The sequence below is a fragment of the Labrus bergylta genome, chromosome 9 (assembly GCF_963930695.1).
Source record: "Labrus bergylta chromosome 9, fLabBer1.1, whole genome shotgun sequence".
NCBI lineage: Eukaryota > Metazoa > Chordata > Actinopteri > Labriformes > Labridae > Labrus > Labrus bergylta.
The window spans coordinates 13,241,032-13,260,332 of record NC_089203.1 but is presented as its reverse complement, the minus strand read 5'-3'; the positions used below and the strand labels follow the sequence as shown (position 1 = coordinate 13,260,332).

The following is a 19,301-nucleotide window of genomic DNA, read 5'->3' as shown; positions in this document are numbered from 1 at the left end:
ATGAAGGTCATTATGCGAGTGTGTGATTGGGTCACTCTAGGGAACCATTTACGTGCTCATATTCATAATTATGTTGATTGATACTGATTGAACCTGCATGTGTACAGCACTGAGTCTGTGCGTCCCTCAGAGCTATCTATGATGTTTCTGTTAACTCCACCTTATTTTCAATCCTCTATGTCTGCTGTTAAAGCATCCTCCCATTTTTAGAATCCCAAAAAACAACCAAACCCACACAACCCGTGCACATGTTTCTATTCTTATGTACTTGTGTGACATTTCCTGACCCCGGTTTGCCACCACGACGCAGGAAGTGACACCTTACTTAGGCTGACACCTGAGTCACGTCATGTGCCTTGTGTGTTTATGTGTTTGTTTGCCTATATGTCACAGGATATGTGTTCATTGCTCGACTGAAATAGGAATCTGAAATATACACACACACACACACACACACATACACACACACACACACACACACACACACACACTGTTCCCCACTGCTGCTGTTTTTCCCATTAATTCCATCAGTCAATACAGCCCTACATCAGCCTGTCATCGCCCGCCTCCATTCCCCCACTCAGGGCCAATCCCACTCCCACGTTTCAGTCACTCTGAACCCGCTGCTCTAAGGTTTTGGCGACTGAGCTGTCAACATGCTGACAGCCTTTCATGTCCCAAATAAAGGTATAGCAGGAATGGACCCTGGTGACCCATTACTTAGAGTACATATCCATTTTTCATGAGGTTATTTGAATGGGCAATTATTTTTTAAAGGATTGTAAGGATTGAGAAGCCATCCATTTCTCTCCACCGTCTTTTTTCTTGGACCCTTTCCTGATTTTTAAGTGCAGTAAATCTTCCTCTCTGACCCTCACTCTTTAATTTTCAGCACTCGTTGTCTCCCCTCCCCATCCTTACACTCGCTTACTCATTCCTCCCTCCCCCTTTCATACTTTTTTTCCTCTCCATCTCCCCTCAGGCTCAGGGGGAAATACTGTGTCCTTCTCTGCAGAGGCCTAACCCCCAGCAGATCAGCTCCATGCTGCTGTTAATGGCTGTGAGGGCTGAAACAGGGGAAGTAGAGCACAGTAGGGAATATGGAGACTATTAATATAAATGCTGTGGCTATGGTGTGTGTGCATGTGCGTGTGTGTGTGTGTGTGTGTGTGTATGTGTGTGTGAGAGAGCTGGCATATGTGTCTGAGGTTTGAGGGTGTGGAGGTGTTAAATGATCAAAATTGTTCAAACATAACTTTTAAATGAGACTCATAGTTGCACAGCTGCACTCATTCTCCATTGTTACATTTTAAATGTAGCCTAATCGTCTGCAGTAGCTATAATTGCTAAACTAAATCAGATTTAAAGTAACACTGGATTTTAATTCTCTTTTAATGGTTTGCTGTGGACGGGGAAAATCTTGCTGTTGCATAAAGATTTTCATAAAGTAAGGAACGGAGGATAAAAGCGGTCAAGGTACTCATAAGAAGGAGGTGAAGGAGCATGAGGAGCATGATTGAGCCCTTTGAAACGGTTGGCAGAATCAGGAAGTGATTAGGCCACTACAATAACCTCAATAAGGACAATAGGTAAAACATGTCTGCAGCCATAAGCACTTAGCATCAGAAACAGTATCCAGTATGGTTCCTATTTCATTAAAAGAGCAGGAGCGAGTGTGGGAGGATGACGAGCACATGGGAAGAAAGAGAAAGACGTTTTACCTACAGGAGGGTTTTTGGCCTTGAAGAAGAAAGCTGGATTCAGTTACTCTTGTTTCAATGATAATGGAGGAAGACCTTTTGAGTCTTTGTACTCATTTTTGAATCTGGAGGTCATCGATTTCACACAGAGACCGACAAATAAAAGCATCTCAACTCTGGCAGTCAACTGTAGATTTGGCTAGCTAGCTTGACTTTGCGTGACTTTATATGATGCAGAGCATTAACACGATATTTTAGCAGAGCTAACAGTAGTGTGAGTGACTGATGGAAAAGTGGTGGTTGGAATCCGTTGGATCACTCTTGGTAATAAGAAACACGTATAATTTACAGCTACTTTACCGATCTCCAAAACAGAAACACTTTCCTGTTCCTTATCACATGATACTGAATCAGCCTATCAGAAGCCATTATGACGTAGGCTTAGGCAAACTGAAGGACAACCACGGAGGTAGATTCAGCAAATTAATGCTACAGTTTTAAAAATGTAAATTAAAGATCATAAAAGCCAAAGTTGTTCTGCTAACGAGGGGCAGTCAGCTATACAGAAACCCTGTATTTTTTTTTTTTTTTTTTATTTTCAATGCTCTGTTGCACCATATCCTCAAACAGCACCTCTGGTAATTTACCAGCCAGACACTGACGTAAATCAGTGGTCTTGTAGAAATGATTCATGGTCCTTCAGCAGCATGGGGTCTGAGGATCTAGGACGGCCCTCTTGCAGGCCACATCAGATTCTGGTTCCTCTGCAGCCCTCCTGCTATTTATCACAACTTTACCAGACCTCTCCATCAAAAAAGGAATCTTTTTACCGGAAAGCGGTGGCACACGCTGCATCACGGCAGGGTCAGAGGGAGGTGGCTGATGGAGCCCAGGTAGTGAGGAGAAGGTCCACTGAACCTGATATTGAGCCAAAGAATGAGCTTTCACCTAAACGTCTAGTCGGTTGGGTCTGAGTGTGACAGGATCTTTGTTGAATGCCAGCACACACAAACTCAATGCCAGGCACAACAGATAACCAGCAGTGGTCAAACTGCAAGTGATGCTCGGTGGTTTTCTACTCATCCCTGCAGTGCTGATTTGGAGGATTTACTGCTCTGTCTGTGTGTTTTCACAGGGCCTCCAGGAAAGCGAGGAAGGATGGGAAGAAGAGGGGATCCTGGTAAGTGACGTCCACCACCTGTTTTGTTTGTTTATCACTCCTTTCTCTCTTCTTTTCCTAAAAGACATGCCTTTTTCTTCATCTCTCTGTCCCTCTACTCACACTCGTTCCTTCTTCCTGGGTGACTGGATTTGTTTGAGGGCTCGTTTAAGCAGTGACCCATGAGTCAGGTTGGAGGCTGACGGTCTGCAGTCCTCCCAGTCCCTCGCTTTTGGGGCCAACACAGCGTTAACCTCAGCCATGTGTTTGCACTAACTTTGCCCAGATGTCGGTCGTTCTCGCTGAGCGGTAGCAGCTGCCGTAGTACGAGCCTAATGAGACTGTCCCTTGCCAACATCAGTACCCACCATTATTGTTCGCTTTCTACACAGACCACAAAAACAGTCATGGGCCAGCCAAAACAGTGCAAAGACATCACTCTTTGTTACGCAAAAAATGGTAATCGTGAGAGATAGAGCGGATGTTTAATACGTTTGAGTCATCCTCATGTTGAAAGGATTTTATTTAGTGTGAATTAGATGTATTGTGACGCGACGCTGTTAGACGATTTTATCAAAACCTGCAGGACTAAAGTTGTTCTGCAGGAAATGTGTCAGATGGAAATGTTCCAGTCTGGCTGTGAGTCACTGCTGTGGAGATTAAACAGATGAGATATTCTCCTGGGAAGATGTTGACTCAGTGACAGATCACCAATGACCGTTTTTGCTCTTCTAAGCTTTTCTTAAATCATTAGAAGAATTTCAATCTTTACAGTAAATTTAAAATGTCCTTTACTTTTTAATCCAAGAACCCCAACTCCATCAAGTAACAAAGATAAAGATGTATATTTTGATGTTTCTCTCATCGTCAGCAAACCCAACAAAACAAAGATTTCGGTGAAATTTCTGAAACGTTCTCAGTCTGTTTGCGGCTCTCAATCCTGAACTCTTAACCCAAGATGGAAATCTGATTCCTACCAAAGAAGAAACATCTTTAAATGCGGGTAATAGATTTATTCTCCATTCTCAATAAGGCGCAGTCATTTTTTCAAACCTCTCAGAACTAGTTATCACTGAACGTAACTGAACTATGAGAGTAAAAATGGGTTTGTCTTTTTTCTAGTTGAAGTTATTTACAGCAGTAAATGTGTTGGACTGATCCAGTTCAATGTTGCGGTTAAATTATGAGTTTTCTGTCATATTTTGGAAACGAAAAAAGGTTTTTTTTGTCTTTTCCTGAGATTTGACAAGAAGGAAAAGTGCAGAATATCACCAGACTTTCTCTTTAAATCCCCTCATGTCTTTTAATCGATCTATAAAAAACATCAGCCGATCAAAGGCGAGTAAGGCTGGGATGTATTTTCAGTCCTTTTTACAGATTATCTTTTTGGGAAATCTTTCCATAAAGGATTCTCTCAGAATAAGACACTTATTGGCTGCTCTCACTTTGTCACAAGATGTTCTGGATTGAAGTGGTTCTGTTTAGGTTGTCTCTGTCGCTGTTTACTTTTGCGTCCTCACATTTCAGCTTGGGTTATCGTGCGGGCGTAGGTGGCATGAAGGGAACGTTGCGCAATCCTCAAGCAGATGACTCTGGGGGCAAATTTTACAAGAGAATGGGACGTTTTTCCCCGGTTTCTCAGAAAATAACAAATGAGAGTTGAGAGAGGAAACAGAAACACAAGAAACTAATAACAGGAAAGAGGCAGACAGCGCAGTAAAGCATCTGTCGCCTTGTCTGCTATGTCAACCCAACTCTCACGATTCTTTCATGTTTGTCCTTCTACTTGTTTTCCTTTTCTCTTCTGTTTACTTCTTTCCTTCTCTCCTTGTCGCTTTCTTTCTCGTTATTCTCCACACTCACACCTGTCTCAAGTTCAGTGCTTAAAGCTGGTCTCAGTGTGCATGTGTTTACCTAGCTGTCTGGCCTATGGTGGTCCGAGCGTCTAGACACAACTGAATCTGACTGACTTCATGCCTCATAAACCCCAACACCTCTCTCCTCTTCTTTCCCCTTTTACCTCCTCACCCCAACCAGCCTCGTTCTCTCTCAGCTCCTCTTGTCCCGAAAATGCCCTTTCCCTCGAATCAAACAGTTCACGTAGAGTCTGGTCATGTTGACTGTTTGTGTGTTTAAAATAGTAACAAAACCCCACAAATATTCCATGTTTCCTGAGATGGGGTCTGTTTTCAATCTTGAGTTTTTGTAGCTGTTTAGTGCCGCATGGATAATGATGAGCTGTGTTGTTCCAGAGCTGCAGCGGCAAAGCTCCAAATTGTGCCATAGGCTATAATTGTGTTAACAATCACGTAAATCAACATCATGATTGGGTTTAAATTTAATTCAGATCAATTCAAACCAATTACTGATATAAATCATTTGAGTTGCAAAATAATATGTTCACTTTGTAGGGGTTTTGGTGGTTTATTAGGACTTTTTAAAATAAGAATAAGAGGAGTCCTTTAATCATTCCTGTTGTTTTTTTTGTTTGACTTAGCATAAAGAGCGGATACTTTTAGCTGCTGAGGCTCAACATCAGAGCATTTTAATCAGATGTGCCCTGAAGAAACCTCTGAGACTGATTTTTAAACACACAATACACCTTTTCCCTGCCTGTTGTTCCTCCCCCTCATACGCCGTATCTTCAGAGGAAACAAAATCTTGACATGACCTCATATCCTAATGCAAAACATGACCCGTTATCCAGAAGCCTGTTTATCATAACAGCTTCACCACAAACTCCAATGGCAGCTGCTCTAATGAGCTTGTTCTGCACCATATTTAGCTGCTTAATTACACTCATCATTTAAAGCACCACATCGCATGTTCTGCATTTTTTGTTGCACACCACTGTTCGGAGGAATTGATTGCTGCACAAAGCAGAGATCACTGTCACTCACTCATGCTGTGCTTCATCTGAGATGTATAGAGTTTATTTTCTAATGCTCCATTTCCTTTTTTTCTGTTGCAGGTGCTCCTGTAAGTACAATCTCATCTCATCCAGGTAGTATCAAAAACAAATGATGCTATTGTATTTAACTTTTAAAACATGCAAACACACATGCACATTTTTTTTTCAAACTACGTTTTACAACTTTTTGTCATATCCAACACTATTAAACATTCCCACAGACACACAAGCTGACACAGACTCACTGACACGTGTGTGCATCCACAGAGCACGACAATAAATGGACCACCTAGGGAACTGTGTGTGTGTCTGTGTGCATATCTGTGTGTGTGTGTGTGTGTGTGTGTGTGTCTGTGTCTGTGTGCATGTCTGTGTGTGTGTGTGTGTGTGTGTGTGTGTGTGTGTGTGTGTGTGTGTGTGTGTGTGTGTGTGTGTGTGTGTGTGTGTGTGTGTGTGTGCGTGCGTGTGTGCATGTGTGTTTGTTTCACGAGGATTATTAGCAGCGACTCACACAGCAGATTAAATCCTGAAATTGACACAACTGGAAACTACTGCTTTTATCATGTTTGGATAATTTTTCACTTTTTATTATACATTTTTTTGAGGTCAATACTTTGTTGACATGTGGAACAGATCAGACATGCTGAGGCTCGGAAACATGACTTTTTTACAGAAACGTGAACAGAACAGCGTGTCCGGTTGACATTTTGGAAATGCAGGGAATGGTTTTAATGGACAAAACTGTCAATCCAGCTGGTTCTCACTAAGTGTGCATGAAACGATGTATAATTTCTTTTCCTGAGCACACCCCAAGTTCAACCTCTAGCCTATAAAGTTAAAGGGAAGGTGTGGTAATGAGTCACCTGCTGCTGCACAGTGCAACAATCTGTCAGTGCCACCTGTCTGAGTCAAGCTGTGAGGAACAAAAAAAACCTAGAATCAAACAATTTAAACAAACTTTTACTTCATTTTTATAATGAACGATGCTTGGCGTGTAGAGCAAAAATCAGAAGATGGATCATTTTTTACTCAAACTCAGCATTTAAAGATTGAGAATTCCAACTTGTATCACCTTAAATATGTGTTAAGTTCATTAAAAAACAAAAGGTAAACACTGAACAATAATCCTGGGTATATATTAAATAAAAGGTTGCCAGGTCATGTGACCAGTTCATTTATTTTCAGCTGCACATTTGGTTTCTGTTCTAACATATCTCAATGCTTCATGCTTCAATCTCTAACCTCACCAGGGCAAGGCTGGACGGGATGGATACCCGGTAAATTTGATTTGTTATTTATCCTGTCACTCTTCAATTCACCCAATCACATCTTTTCTTCTTTTTTCTTTTTTTTTACTCTAGGGTTTTTTCCCTCTGCTCTTCTAAGCACTTTGACCTGTTTTAGACCTTTCTCTGCTCCTTGAAAAGGCATTTAGTCTCGTCGCCTTCTGTTTCTTCACCTCCTTTTAACACTTTCTTTCCACGAATGATATCTCCTCCTGCCCCATGAATGAAAAGAGACTCAAACTCAAAGACATATGTATCAAACACATGCAGACAAAGACTGCCCAGGGTGGAAAGATTACATGAAAGTCTTAGATTATTTACTTCAGGCAGAGAAAAAGCTAAAACATATGACGTCTGATGTGAAAATGTGTAAATTTGAAGAGAAATAAACAAGTAGATATCATCGGTAAACAAAAACCACAAGAGTACAAACCACACAAATTAAATATAAAGCATACAACTATAGGGCAGAACTCATGGTTTCAGCTTTTTGATGAGGTTTACAAATGTTTAAATAATACAACTGTGGACATCAAAAACTACTGAATGCAAAGCAGATCATTGATTTCCAGCAGATAACCGACAACGCATCGAACCACAGAGACGAGGTCAGGTTCTTTATGCTGTCAGTAGAAGTAGCGGCCTCTTGTGGCTGGTCAGACTGATTTTTCCTGCTCGACAGCTCATGCTCAGCTCTGTTGTTGGTTTAGCCAGCGTCAAATGCACAACAGCACTACACACACTCAGCATTCAAAGCTCAGGTTATCTGTTGCATGAAACCTTTGTATGTGTGTATGTGAGAGTGTGTGTGTGTGTGTGTGTGTGTGTGTGTGTGTGCTTTGTGGGACACTTTTTCCTACTGTGACCCTTCTGTCAGGTAGCATTAGCAGAAGCCTCCCGGTGTTGTGTTCCACAGCGTCTCGTCTGTTGTGTTCGTTGTGTACGTTGTCTCACTGGGAATGTTGGGAAGTTCATTACCCATGGGGCTCAGTCTCAGTCTGCCTGGCACTGCGCAGCCCTCCTGACGGGAAATGCCTGCTGCTAATTACACACAGGTGGAGGGAAAGCGAGGAGAAGTGTGTGCATTTGTGTTTCTTTGCCTGTGACTCTATTCATCTTTGTCACTGTCTGCATTAGAGATCCAAAAGTATTGGTCAATTCATCTGTTTTTCTTTCAAACATTTTCTTAATTAAAGAATGTAGTGTTTTGTATTAAAGCTGCATAATCTGTGTAATCCTTCCTGTTGTGATGCACACATGAAGGTATGATGACTAAAGAGGCTGCGTGTATGGAGTTACAGTGAAACAAATGCAGTTTAATCATACCGGCAGTTACCATGGACAGCACATTATTTCATTTAGCAGCAACAGAGATGATCAAGTTTCAAACACGGGGCTTTTAAAAAGCCGTTCTTCCTGTTGGGTCGCTCTGTTTGTGTATCTCTGTCCATATGTGCAGATGTGTGTGAACTCCATCCAACCACCCATAGTTTATGTAAATCTCTGAAACAAAGGCCAGAGCTGTGGAAGTGGTCAGAGGTCTTTGTGTGTGTGTGTGTGTGTGTGTGTGTGTGTGTGTGTGTGTGTGTGTGTGTGTGTGTGTGTGTGTGTAAATGTATGATGTGTGTTTCTCTCACATGGTCTGCTCATAAGGAGAGGGCATCAGCACAAATGAGTCGAGTCAGTTTTCTGAGAGCGCTGCGACGCAAACTGTGCCGTGCCAGTGACTCGTGCCAACAAATTCTCTTTCTTTATTTTTCCATCGTTAAAACAAACAGAGCGATCGCTTTCCAAAATCTTTTTTCTTGCCCTCTCTCACCCTTATTATGTCTCTGTCAGATTCAAGCCTTTAACACTCTGCAGGCAGCGCTCTTTATGCTGTGACATATTAACACATCATTCAACAAGAGTGCTGTACTGGGCTTTGACAATTCCCATTCATCTTTGGATTTTCACTCAGCACATTTCAGCAGTTTGTTCTGTACTTTTTACTGTATCCCATTCATCTAATCAGAATCCAAATCAGGATCAGTTCTTTTTTTTTATATTTCTTTTTGAGCCTTTATTTGAGAGATAGGACAGTGGATAGAGTCGTAAATCAGGGAGAGAGAGAGTGGGGAATGACATGCAGGAAAGGAGCCACAGGTTGGATTTGAACCTGGGCTGGCCGCTTGGAAGACTTCAGCTTCCATACATGGGTCGCGCGCACTAACCACTGCGCCACCAGCTCCCCGGGATCAGTTTTTGACGAGCAAGTTTACACAAACAAGTAACTGGAAACAAATTAAACAGCAGTAATCCTCCTAAATAACAAAGACAGAATAAATTATACATAATATTTATACAAATGAATATGATATCAAATGTTTGCAATATATATTTACTTTGTAGTTTGATTGGGTTAAATACTAAGATGACTGATCCAAAATATGATCAACCAATAGGTGATGCTGTATTATTAAAATGTAAATCTAATAATGATATTATGATGTTATATAATAGATTATTTCAATATACAAATGATCACTCTAGGCAGCACTTCATTAAGGACTGAGAGTCATATTGTGCACATTTGTCTGAAAGTACTTTAACCACTGAACCTGTCATAATATGAATGTAGTACTTTCATACTTTATCTTTCAAAGTTTACTTGTACTGAAAGCTAATATTTCTGCACTGTGGTAATGCAACTTAATAGAAATCCTCACGTCTTCCTCTATTGAGATGTCATATAAGCTATGTGGACATATGAGTGTGTTTTGTTTTCAGTGTATGATGGTGCATTAGCTGCACTTCATTCAGGTCCTGTACACGTCTCACATTTGTTAATGCATTCAGCCGTCCACTTCCATTGAAGCATTAGTTGTATGAAAAACAGTGTTAATGACATGCGGTTTGTGTGCATCTCAAGCAGAACACTTTGATGAGTGTGTGTGTGTGTTTGTGCATGCTGATGTATGTTTTCTCTCCTTGTGTAACCCCTGTCACTTCTTCTTCCTCTCATAAATCACAGGCGAGGGGTTTGAATTTCAGAAAACGAGCCTTCCCGCTGTCAAACAATCAAAGTCAGACACGCTGGCAGAAAAGTGCAGAGGGCTAAACACACACCCCCTGAAGTTAATTCTCATTCATATGTGCAGTCACCACAGTGCCGAACTACCAGCATGTTTACACTGAAGTGCCAGTCTGTGACAGTCAGTGAACCTTAGTCAGCAGAAAAAAGGCCTGCATTGTTCAGACTTCCAGTTTGCCGCGCGCAGATTAAAGCCAGACAGTCACCCAATAACATGTCAGTGATTTTCTGTCCCAAACACACAGCACTCTGGTTCTATGGTATGCTTGTTTTCTGCACTTTGGGTCTGGACGCAGCCACTTATTTTTCCACAAAAGAAGCAAATGTCATGTTTCGCAATTTATGTTTATGTAGGCCTGACGTAGAGTGGAGTTTTGTCCCTGTGGCAACATGAAAGAAAGTAAAGAGGAGGGAAATATATATAAAACAGGGATGTTCTCACTGAGAGGAAAAGATAATGATACAAAATGATGTGAAGAAGAAAAGTAGGACCAGGAGAGAGGAAAAGGTACATCGTCCTTTATTCTGGAGTCTCATAATTAAGCTCATTGAGTCTAATGTGTGCAACACAGTACCCTGCCATGTGTGTTTCTAGGGGAGGCGTCTGCTCTGCTGTGCAGACACCAAGTTTTTTGAAAGCATCCTCAGCAATTACACCCTACGGGATAATTAGCAGTCTGCACCATAGGAAACACCATAAAGACAGTAAAGACACCCCTCGCCCTTTATAAAGAAACACACCCATCCAATATACATGTATTAACATGCACACACACACACATACACAAACACAGACAATGGTATATGCCCTCCTGCAGGCCAAGCCATTTTACAGAAATGTGTTTAAAAGCCATCTAATTGGTGGGAATGCTGAGTCCAAACTTCTGCTGATGAGATGCTACGGGACAAGATGGCAATGTGGACTAGAAATACACACTTAGAACCACAGATAAACAAAAAGACATTATTTTCTCTTCCCCCCCACATTCACTTGAGGTTTTGGTGGTAATCTCAGGCCTATTTTTTCTGTTTTTCTCAACAGTAATCTCTCTTTTTCTTATTCTTCTTTGGTCCTTTATCTGTCCTTTTTTTTCCTGTGGTCTGATCCATTTGTGGTACAGATTAAGGTTTTAGTAGTGGATTTTTTTTTTCTTACAGCCTGTTCTATTTTATATGAATTCCAGCTCTTTTTATGCCCTGCAGACTTGTGTGCTTTGTAGGTCTGTACTGCACTGAAGGTACAGTTTAACATTGCAGCTACACAGAAAGAAAAGCAGAACGTATATTTAGGGCCACACATCAAGATTCGATTTCACCTGGTTCCTATGTTCTGTACTCTTATTCTCATTACTATAAACCCTTCTCTATGACCTCTGTTACTGATTTAAGTAAGGCCCATAGATTTCAAAGTGTTTTAACTTAGCAACAGGCCAGAGATACTTGCTTTAAATTGTCATCAAAAATGAACGCTACAGGGTTGCAATATACAGAAATCGATTAACGGTAGAGACAGTGAAAGAGAAAGAAGGGATTGGACAGGGTCAACACAGCATCTCGGACAATAATGGTGAAGAATTTTGAAGCATTGCTCCCTCTGCTTCGGGGGCGGTGTATGAATGGATTAGTGTTGTATTTACTCTCTGATGTATGTCGCTTTGGATCAAAGTGTCTGCTAAGTGAATTGTAACATTGTAACATTTATTGTATTTCGGTATTGTATTTTTTATTGTAGTAAGGTCATAGAGGTTGCAGTTTCTTTTTCATACAAACTGTCAGCTGTCACATATTAGATACAAGGTTTTATTGTTTAAGAGGGAAGAAAGACACATACAGCTACAATACCTGCAGTTCACAGGCCGCTGTGAGGCTTGTTAGCAGCCATAAATCAGTCTATTTTTTGCTCCAGTTCAGACTGCAGCAGCCAGTGACCTCATGGTGTACCTCTTCTGCTCATCCTGACAAGTCTTGAAGGAGCCAGGCCCTGATAAACACTGCCAGATGCTGAGATATCATACACACACAGACACTTGCAAATCCAGTGACTGGAGGAAAACTCACTTGAACAATTGTAGGCTTACTCAAGTACTCAAAGTATCATGGAGGACATGAAACATGCAGCGTGCTGCTTTTAATAGAGTGATGAAACCAGTGAAGGAAGTAGAGCCTTACACTTAATCTCAACTTCAGACAGTCCTGGTGAAATTATTGCTGTGCGATTGGTCCCAGTCATTTGTTCCACCCCTGTTTCAGCCACCCACTAGCTGATTTCACAAGGGGCCCTTAATCAAAAAGACATCAAGAGATCCTCAAAGGCTTTTGCTGTACATTTTATAAATCTCTTTTATAAGGACTAACCACTAATGTTTCAAAGAGAGTTTAAAGCTGTAACTTAACATTACAAGACTTAAAAAGGGCATCAAACAATTAATGAGAGCAGCTCCAAAGTATCATCCCATTGCCTTAGCCCTGCTGTCCATTCATCAAAGTAGGCAGCGATGACACTGTGGTTGGTTTTCACAACAGGACCTAAGGTCGGATAGCACCCATGGGTCTGCTTAAGCTTTAAGATGAAGGAAAAATAAGGACTTATATAAGCCACCCAAGGCTGGAATTGACGATTGTTGATGATGGTTTCCACTCCGCACAGCCACCAGGACTGAAGAGTTGTGCAACCCACCACTCCCGGGACCCTGTGAAAACTGTTAGCTTAACATCAAGTATGGTTGTTAAGGAGGAAGTCAACATTAGCCTTTACCACATACATCACATTTAAGTGTTTTAGGAAAGTTGGATCCAAGAGTTCCTCTTTGTTTAAGTAGGGATCTAAAGGTTTATGCCTTTGAACTGAGTGTTGCTTTGCAGAGGAGGTTCAATGACTGCTCGACTGTTTTTATTGAGGTAAACAAAGTGGACAACTTCAACTGCTGTTTCGGCACCGGGATGAGGTTGTATAGGGACTCTACTTAACTGCCTGTTGGATTATCTCATCACTGCAAACACACAGAGACATGGGTTTGTGAGGAAGTTTGATCCAGCTGGATCAAATCCACTCACAGTCAATTCCCCTGGACACCGCACTCTAAATCTACGAATAATTATAAACCACGACCACCTGGAAACATCTTAGTATAGCAGTCTATGTGTGCACACACAAATGCACTCACACACTTAAATTGGGCAGGATATACATAGAACATTTGTATAGAAACTATACAACAAAATGTCTTCCTTTTCCTTCTTTCATCCTATAATTTCCAATAATTGCAGCTGTTTCTCTCTGTCGTTTACAAGCACGCTTTTCCTGTCCTCACTTGATAGGCCTATGTTTGTATTGACAAATCCTCAAAAACTCTTTTTTCTCTATAACTAAGCTCATTCACATCGTTTCCTGAAAGATAAGGAGACAAACTCTCTATTAAAAAAACAACAACTAAATAACGGACAGTTTTATGGTATGTTGCTGGGGAAAGATAGTAAGCTATTGTTAGTGAATTAAAACAAAAAAGTTTCATAGAAGAATATCAATTGATAGTTTTTATGATAATTTAAGAAGAAATAGCAGAATTAATCGTTGACTATTATTTCTGAGAGTTAAGAATGAGAAATGTGAAACCTTTCTTGTCTGCACCTTTAATATAAAGATAGAGAGAGGACAATGTTAGCTTTGCTAGCATAAAGACTGCAAACTAAAGAAAACAACTATCCTAGCTCTGATTATCGACACTTCTGACATGAACTTGTTAACAGATTGAGTCTAGTTTGTTGCGTCTTGGTTTAAAATATGTTTTCAGAGCTAAAAAACACAAGTGGTACCAGACTTTTTCTTTGCTATAGTCAAAGTGGTAAGCTAGGCTAACCGCACCCTCCTGCTCTTCACACAGACAAGGATGGTGTTTATTTCTTCATCTAGACCAGAAAAGAAATAGAGCTTTTTCATGTTTTTAAAGTCAAACTGTGTTTGTAAATGATCTGAGTGAACGTGACTCTTATGACTTTGTGCTTTTGTCTCTTAAAATTAATCTTTCTGTGCCTTTTAACAGGGTCCTCTTGGTTTGGATGGGAAACCAGTAAGTGTCAGCATCATTTAATGAGTGAAAAATACTTTAAAAGAGTAACAGAAGTTTAATTTTTTTTTTCTCCTCTTAGGGTTTTCCAGGTCCCAAGGGAAGCCAGGTACACCATGACACACCTGTTGTCTTGTTTTCTGTTTTCTTGCGTCATGTATTAGTAACACTGACGCAATTCATACTTACATTCTCTAACTGTGAATCCAGGTGGGTATTTGGCCTGTTCAACTGGTGCCACTGTAATTCATCAATCATTTTTACTGTTCCTAAGGGAACACTGTCAGTGAGTTAAAAACCCTACGGTAGCCATATTGTTTCCTGATCCACCTCTTCAGTCATCCCAGGGCTCAGAGCCACGAGGGAGTCATGGTTCAACTGAACCGAGTGCTGAAATCCCCTTTGCACTTCACCTCTGAGTCCTATCCATCACCTTCCCCTGAAACCTTGCACACACCCAGGTGTAGTGGAAACAGGCCAAGCAGAACGAATGGGTAACACACTATCAGGAAAAGTGTAAGAATGAGAAATAGAGAAAGAGAGAGAAGCCGTTTTCACATATGCGCTCCGGATAATATCTAGATAATTACAGGAGGACTGCTCCGGAGATTCTCCCGACCTAGCCGTTCACATATGCTCCTCACAGCGGGGGACTATCCCTGTCAGGGGGGGGGGGGATTTCCTGAGGTAAGACGTGACGTAAATAAACAACGCGGAAGTAGCGGCCGAGTCTGCTACACAACGCTATAATAAGAATATTTGCTTTATATCAATGCTATGTGTAGTCCAATGGAATGACAATATCAACAAATGAGTGGAGAACAACATACTACGAAGTATATGCTGCCACGTTCAGACATCAGCTCACCCGTCGTTTCTGCTGAAAAAATACTAGGGGTCTGGCCGGAGAAACTCCGGGTAAAGTCTGCCCGAAAAATGCGGCTGTTTGCATTCACATATAGCCTAAAGACCCTCCGGGTAGCATAATCACCGGAGTTTTTCAGGAGATTTCCGTATGTGTGAAAAGGGTTAGAGAGAATATGACGTCTACTGAGGCTCTTAAAAAGTCATTATAGCTCCCTCTAACCCCCACCTCCTCAGCCTTTCTCTCTGGTCTCTTTGCCAACGAAAGAAACGAGTCATCTGCTGAAATGTAAACCCCTCACAGAATAATACAAGCTGTTTTAATGGCTCCTCTCCAAACACTATTAAGGTGTTGTTTCCTGCAAAAAGAGACCCCAAGCTGGGTCTGTCTTTTAAGAGGACTCTCCCCATCACTGAGTGTCTGCTGTAAAACCCTTAGCAGGTGTGAAACAGACCTGTGACCAGTGTCTCCTGTAAGTGCTCAGGGGAGATTTAAGACGGAGGATTAGCATATACAGGAGTAACTCAGCATTTAAAGGATCATGGACAGTCAAGAAAAGTTCAAAAGTTTTCAGAGCTATGATTAAAAAAAGGACAATTACTCTGAGCCAAACAACATCATTTACACAAGATGCAGTGTAGCCTTTGTTACGTCCTCTGCTGAGCTTAAAGATGGAACAGTTTTTTGCCCTACTATTCCGCTTGTGTATCTCTCACACTGATGCGAGGCGTAAAAGTGGTATAACAGTCAGGTCTTGTAATCGGGATTCATGGTTGAGTTTAGAATAAAGCCTGGGATAAACTACACTTAAAGGACTGATCTATTTTTTAAGCTGCTTTTAAAAAACAAGTCTATAAAGAAATGTAAAACTCAAATGTTTTTTTTCATTGTTGAAAAAAAAAAAAAAAAAGCATTCCTTAATGCTTAATTCCTTATGCTCTTAAGAGATAGGACAGTCCAGTGGATAGAGTCAGAAATTGTTATAATTTGAGAGAGAGTGCGGGAAAGGAGCTACAGGTCAGATTTGAACCCGGGCAGGGAACAATGAGATTAATTAGACTAAACTAAAGTTGATCAAAGTGTCAAGTATAAGCTATCAAAAAGTCCCCAGTGATAATTGCACACCTATTGCATTATTCATTTTAACTTGTTTTCCATGACTTAAAAAAATAGAACAGTTGATAACCTGTTGCCTGTCACCATGTGCCCATTTACAAACCGTTCATCCTCTGCACCAGACCTTTCCTTCTTCAGCTACAAACTCCTGAACACAATTAGATCTCCAGTCCAGACAAAATGTCGGCCAGACAAAGAAGACATAAGGAAAGGGGGAACAAATTAGAGAGGGAGGCACCGAGGAAGATCTCGTGGCAGATTTAGAGACGGGGGAACTGAATAAAAGCAGAGAGGAGGAACGGGGGGCGTAAGTGAAAGAACAGACAGTTCAGAGAACAGAGACATGAGAAAGCTTAAGTTAAAGGTTGAAAGAGGTAAGATCTGCTCACCGTAGCACTTTTAGAGGCTTAGTTGGTGGTAGGTATCCTTGTTGTCTTTCTACAGAGGGCCTGTCTGAGGTTTGAGGTCCTTGTGCCAATGAGAAAGGATGAAAGAAAGATGGAAGAGGGCACATTGCAGCCCGACTGTCAGGGATTAGCTCATCTCTGGGCCTGGTGTTCATAAGGCACTTGTAAACAGTCCAACACACAGTACGACTGTGTCTTCCATACTATTCATGAGTGCATAAGTCTGTATTGTAAGTTTCGATCATTCCACATCTAAAGCATCTTCAGAGTTCCCCTCTGAGAGAGAGACTGGTTCAGGAACAAAGAAACATGTCGGCCGTTCTCTTTTATCTCGCAGCAAAACACGTTTTATCTCGCAAAGAGAACTCTTGAAAGGGATTCTTGCTGCATATTTTGAAATATGCTCAGACAGATGGGACTTGTGATTGAGCAGTCTCAATGGCACGGCTGCATTAAGTGGTATTACCGCCTTGCCTTAACATTTGACGAATGCTCCCCACTAGATGCCAGTTGAAGATGTATTGCGCTGTGATGTGTGTTTCTCGTATGATTGTTGATTTATGATTTAACCGACTGTCTCCGATTATCTCTTCCATCCTGCAGGGACCAGCCGGACCCAAGGGAGATAAGGTATGCCTCAAAACTCTACTAGATAAGTCAATGTTCAGTCACTTACAAACACACATTCACAGGTGTTCTCTCCAATGTTCAGATTTTCACTGTGCTGCCTTTCAAACCAGTCATACATTACATGTAGTAATGTAGGAGCTCATATGTCAAAAACATCACTAAACAGGTCTACAGGCCTCGATGATAGCCAGATGTTTTCTAGTTCTGTGAACCTCTGCCCTGGCGAAGATGTTAGCGACAGTTAGACTGCAAAGGCTGGCAGAGGAGGCTTGTGCATGTGGTCATTCATGTATACACCGATGTTTAAGTTGTGAGTGTACGATTCTGCATTGAAGCATAACTTATCCAGATAAGCGACACTGCAAGTAAACAGCATGTGTCAGCGCAGGATTCAGCCCGATGAGCGGCAATTGCAAACGACAGATGATGTTGAGGTTTGGAAAGTTGGCTCCTTTCATGTAATCATGCTCCAAATCTACATCACAGATCCAACAATCTGCAACATGTGCACTCCCACTTTAATTCATTATTTCTTGTCCCTGTTAAATGATTCCAATTTTGGCCTATCAAATGGTTTGTGCAGTAAAAGTTGACATCCTGAGCTGCCTTTGTTGCAGATGACCTTTGACTGGCTTCCTTCTGGTACACAAACATTCGTTTTGAATCCTGTCAGTCAAAGCTGCTCTACAGTAGCTCTGTTGAAATGCCTTATCCTGCATATACAGATGTAATAAGTGCTGACAATTGTTCTTTTTTTCACGTTTTTTCACAGGGTGACCAAGGAGATGTTGGGCCTAGGGTAAGTCATATTATTCGTCCTTTTCTGAGAAGGTGGAACGAGATGGTTTTGACTGTTTTTCTATGAGGCTTTCTTTCAGGTGACCTGGATGAAAAGGGCTTTCCTTTAATTGTGTTTTGTTTCCGAGCAATTTTAAGAAGTGCCTCACATGTGCTTTGTCCTCTGTCTTCTATTTTGTCAATTTGTCTGTGCAAGGATCCTGTTTCCTTTTCCACATCCCCGTCAGAACAAGATTCATTGCATTTTTCATCTCCACTCAGACATTTTTCAGTTAATATAAAGACAAATCTAAGACAGTTTTTCACCGTTTTCACCAGATTTAGAGACGTGGTGTATATCTCTTGTTTGTACACTTGACATAAGCACAGTTAGCTAATCTAGCTCTGTCCAAAGGAGGCAAAATCAGCACTTTTATATGCACAGATAAAATTACATTTGACCAAGCAGACTTTAAATGTACCAGAGTTGAAAACTGTTGAAGGTCTGCAGGAAGATTCTGCACTTATATGGGGAACATAATGCTGAGACCAGACGGTGTAACAGATCATCACAAATGAAAAGTCAAAGTGCAGGGAGAGAGGAATTTTCTGTTGGAAATGTTAATACGTCTGAAAATCTTATAATTTCTTTGTTATAATACTTGGGGAACAACAAAGTGTATGTGCAAACAGAGAGACAATTTTACAATTTGTCATGTTTCCTTCTACCCACATAACCGTTAACACTAAAGCCAGTCTTTTAATATCTCAAAAGAAAAGTGTGTTTACACTGTACGGCGTCCACAGCAACTGCACCGACAACATCATTTGGCTCCTATGATGAGGTTTAAGTTGCCCACATCTCTAAAGCCAGAGATGAGAAATGATGATAGAAAAGAACGATGGAAAAACTTCAACCTTACCATCAAAACCCAACGTTCAGGGCAGTGAGCCAAAGCTGCCATCTATTCAACCAAACTGTGTTCTTTAAATATTACACCACAACCTCGTTTTCACATCTGGTCCATGTTGTCAGTGTTTTCTTTTCATGTGATATCATCCCAACCCAACATGAGATCTGTGTAATTATCTCCCGTTTTATTCTCTGTGGTTTTCAATTCGGCCCCTGTGCTTCATGGTAAATAGCTTGGTTTCTTTGAAGAAGTCATGTACCCTTTAAATCCTGAATGTTTTCTTAGTTTTGTTGTGTTTGGAATATATTATCAGGTCAAGGTCATAATGCTTCACATGCAAATCGAATACACAGGGAGAGAATTATTGTTTTCAATCCAAGCCCTGTTATTTTAATGCTT

The 19,301-nt window shown here is 41.1% G+C and overlaps 1 protein-coding gene across 1 annotated transcript in view; it reads left to right on the top strand.

Annotated features, from left to right (window-relative positions):
- Positions 1-19,301, top strand: part of LOC109993500 (collagen alpha-1(XXIII) chain-like) — a 122,831-nt gene that overhangs the window by 85,333 nt on the left and 18,197 nt on the right. Inside the window, 6 exon segments of the mRNA XM_065958728.1 lie at positions 2,836-2,900; positions 7,021-7,047; positions 14,170-14,196; positions 14,276-14,302; positions 17,185-17,211; positions 17,984-18,010. Coding sequence (XP_065814800.1) covers positions 2,836-2,900; positions 7,021-7,047; positions 14,170-14,196; positions 14,276-14,302; positions 17,185-17,211; positions 17,984-18,010 — 200 coding nt within the window.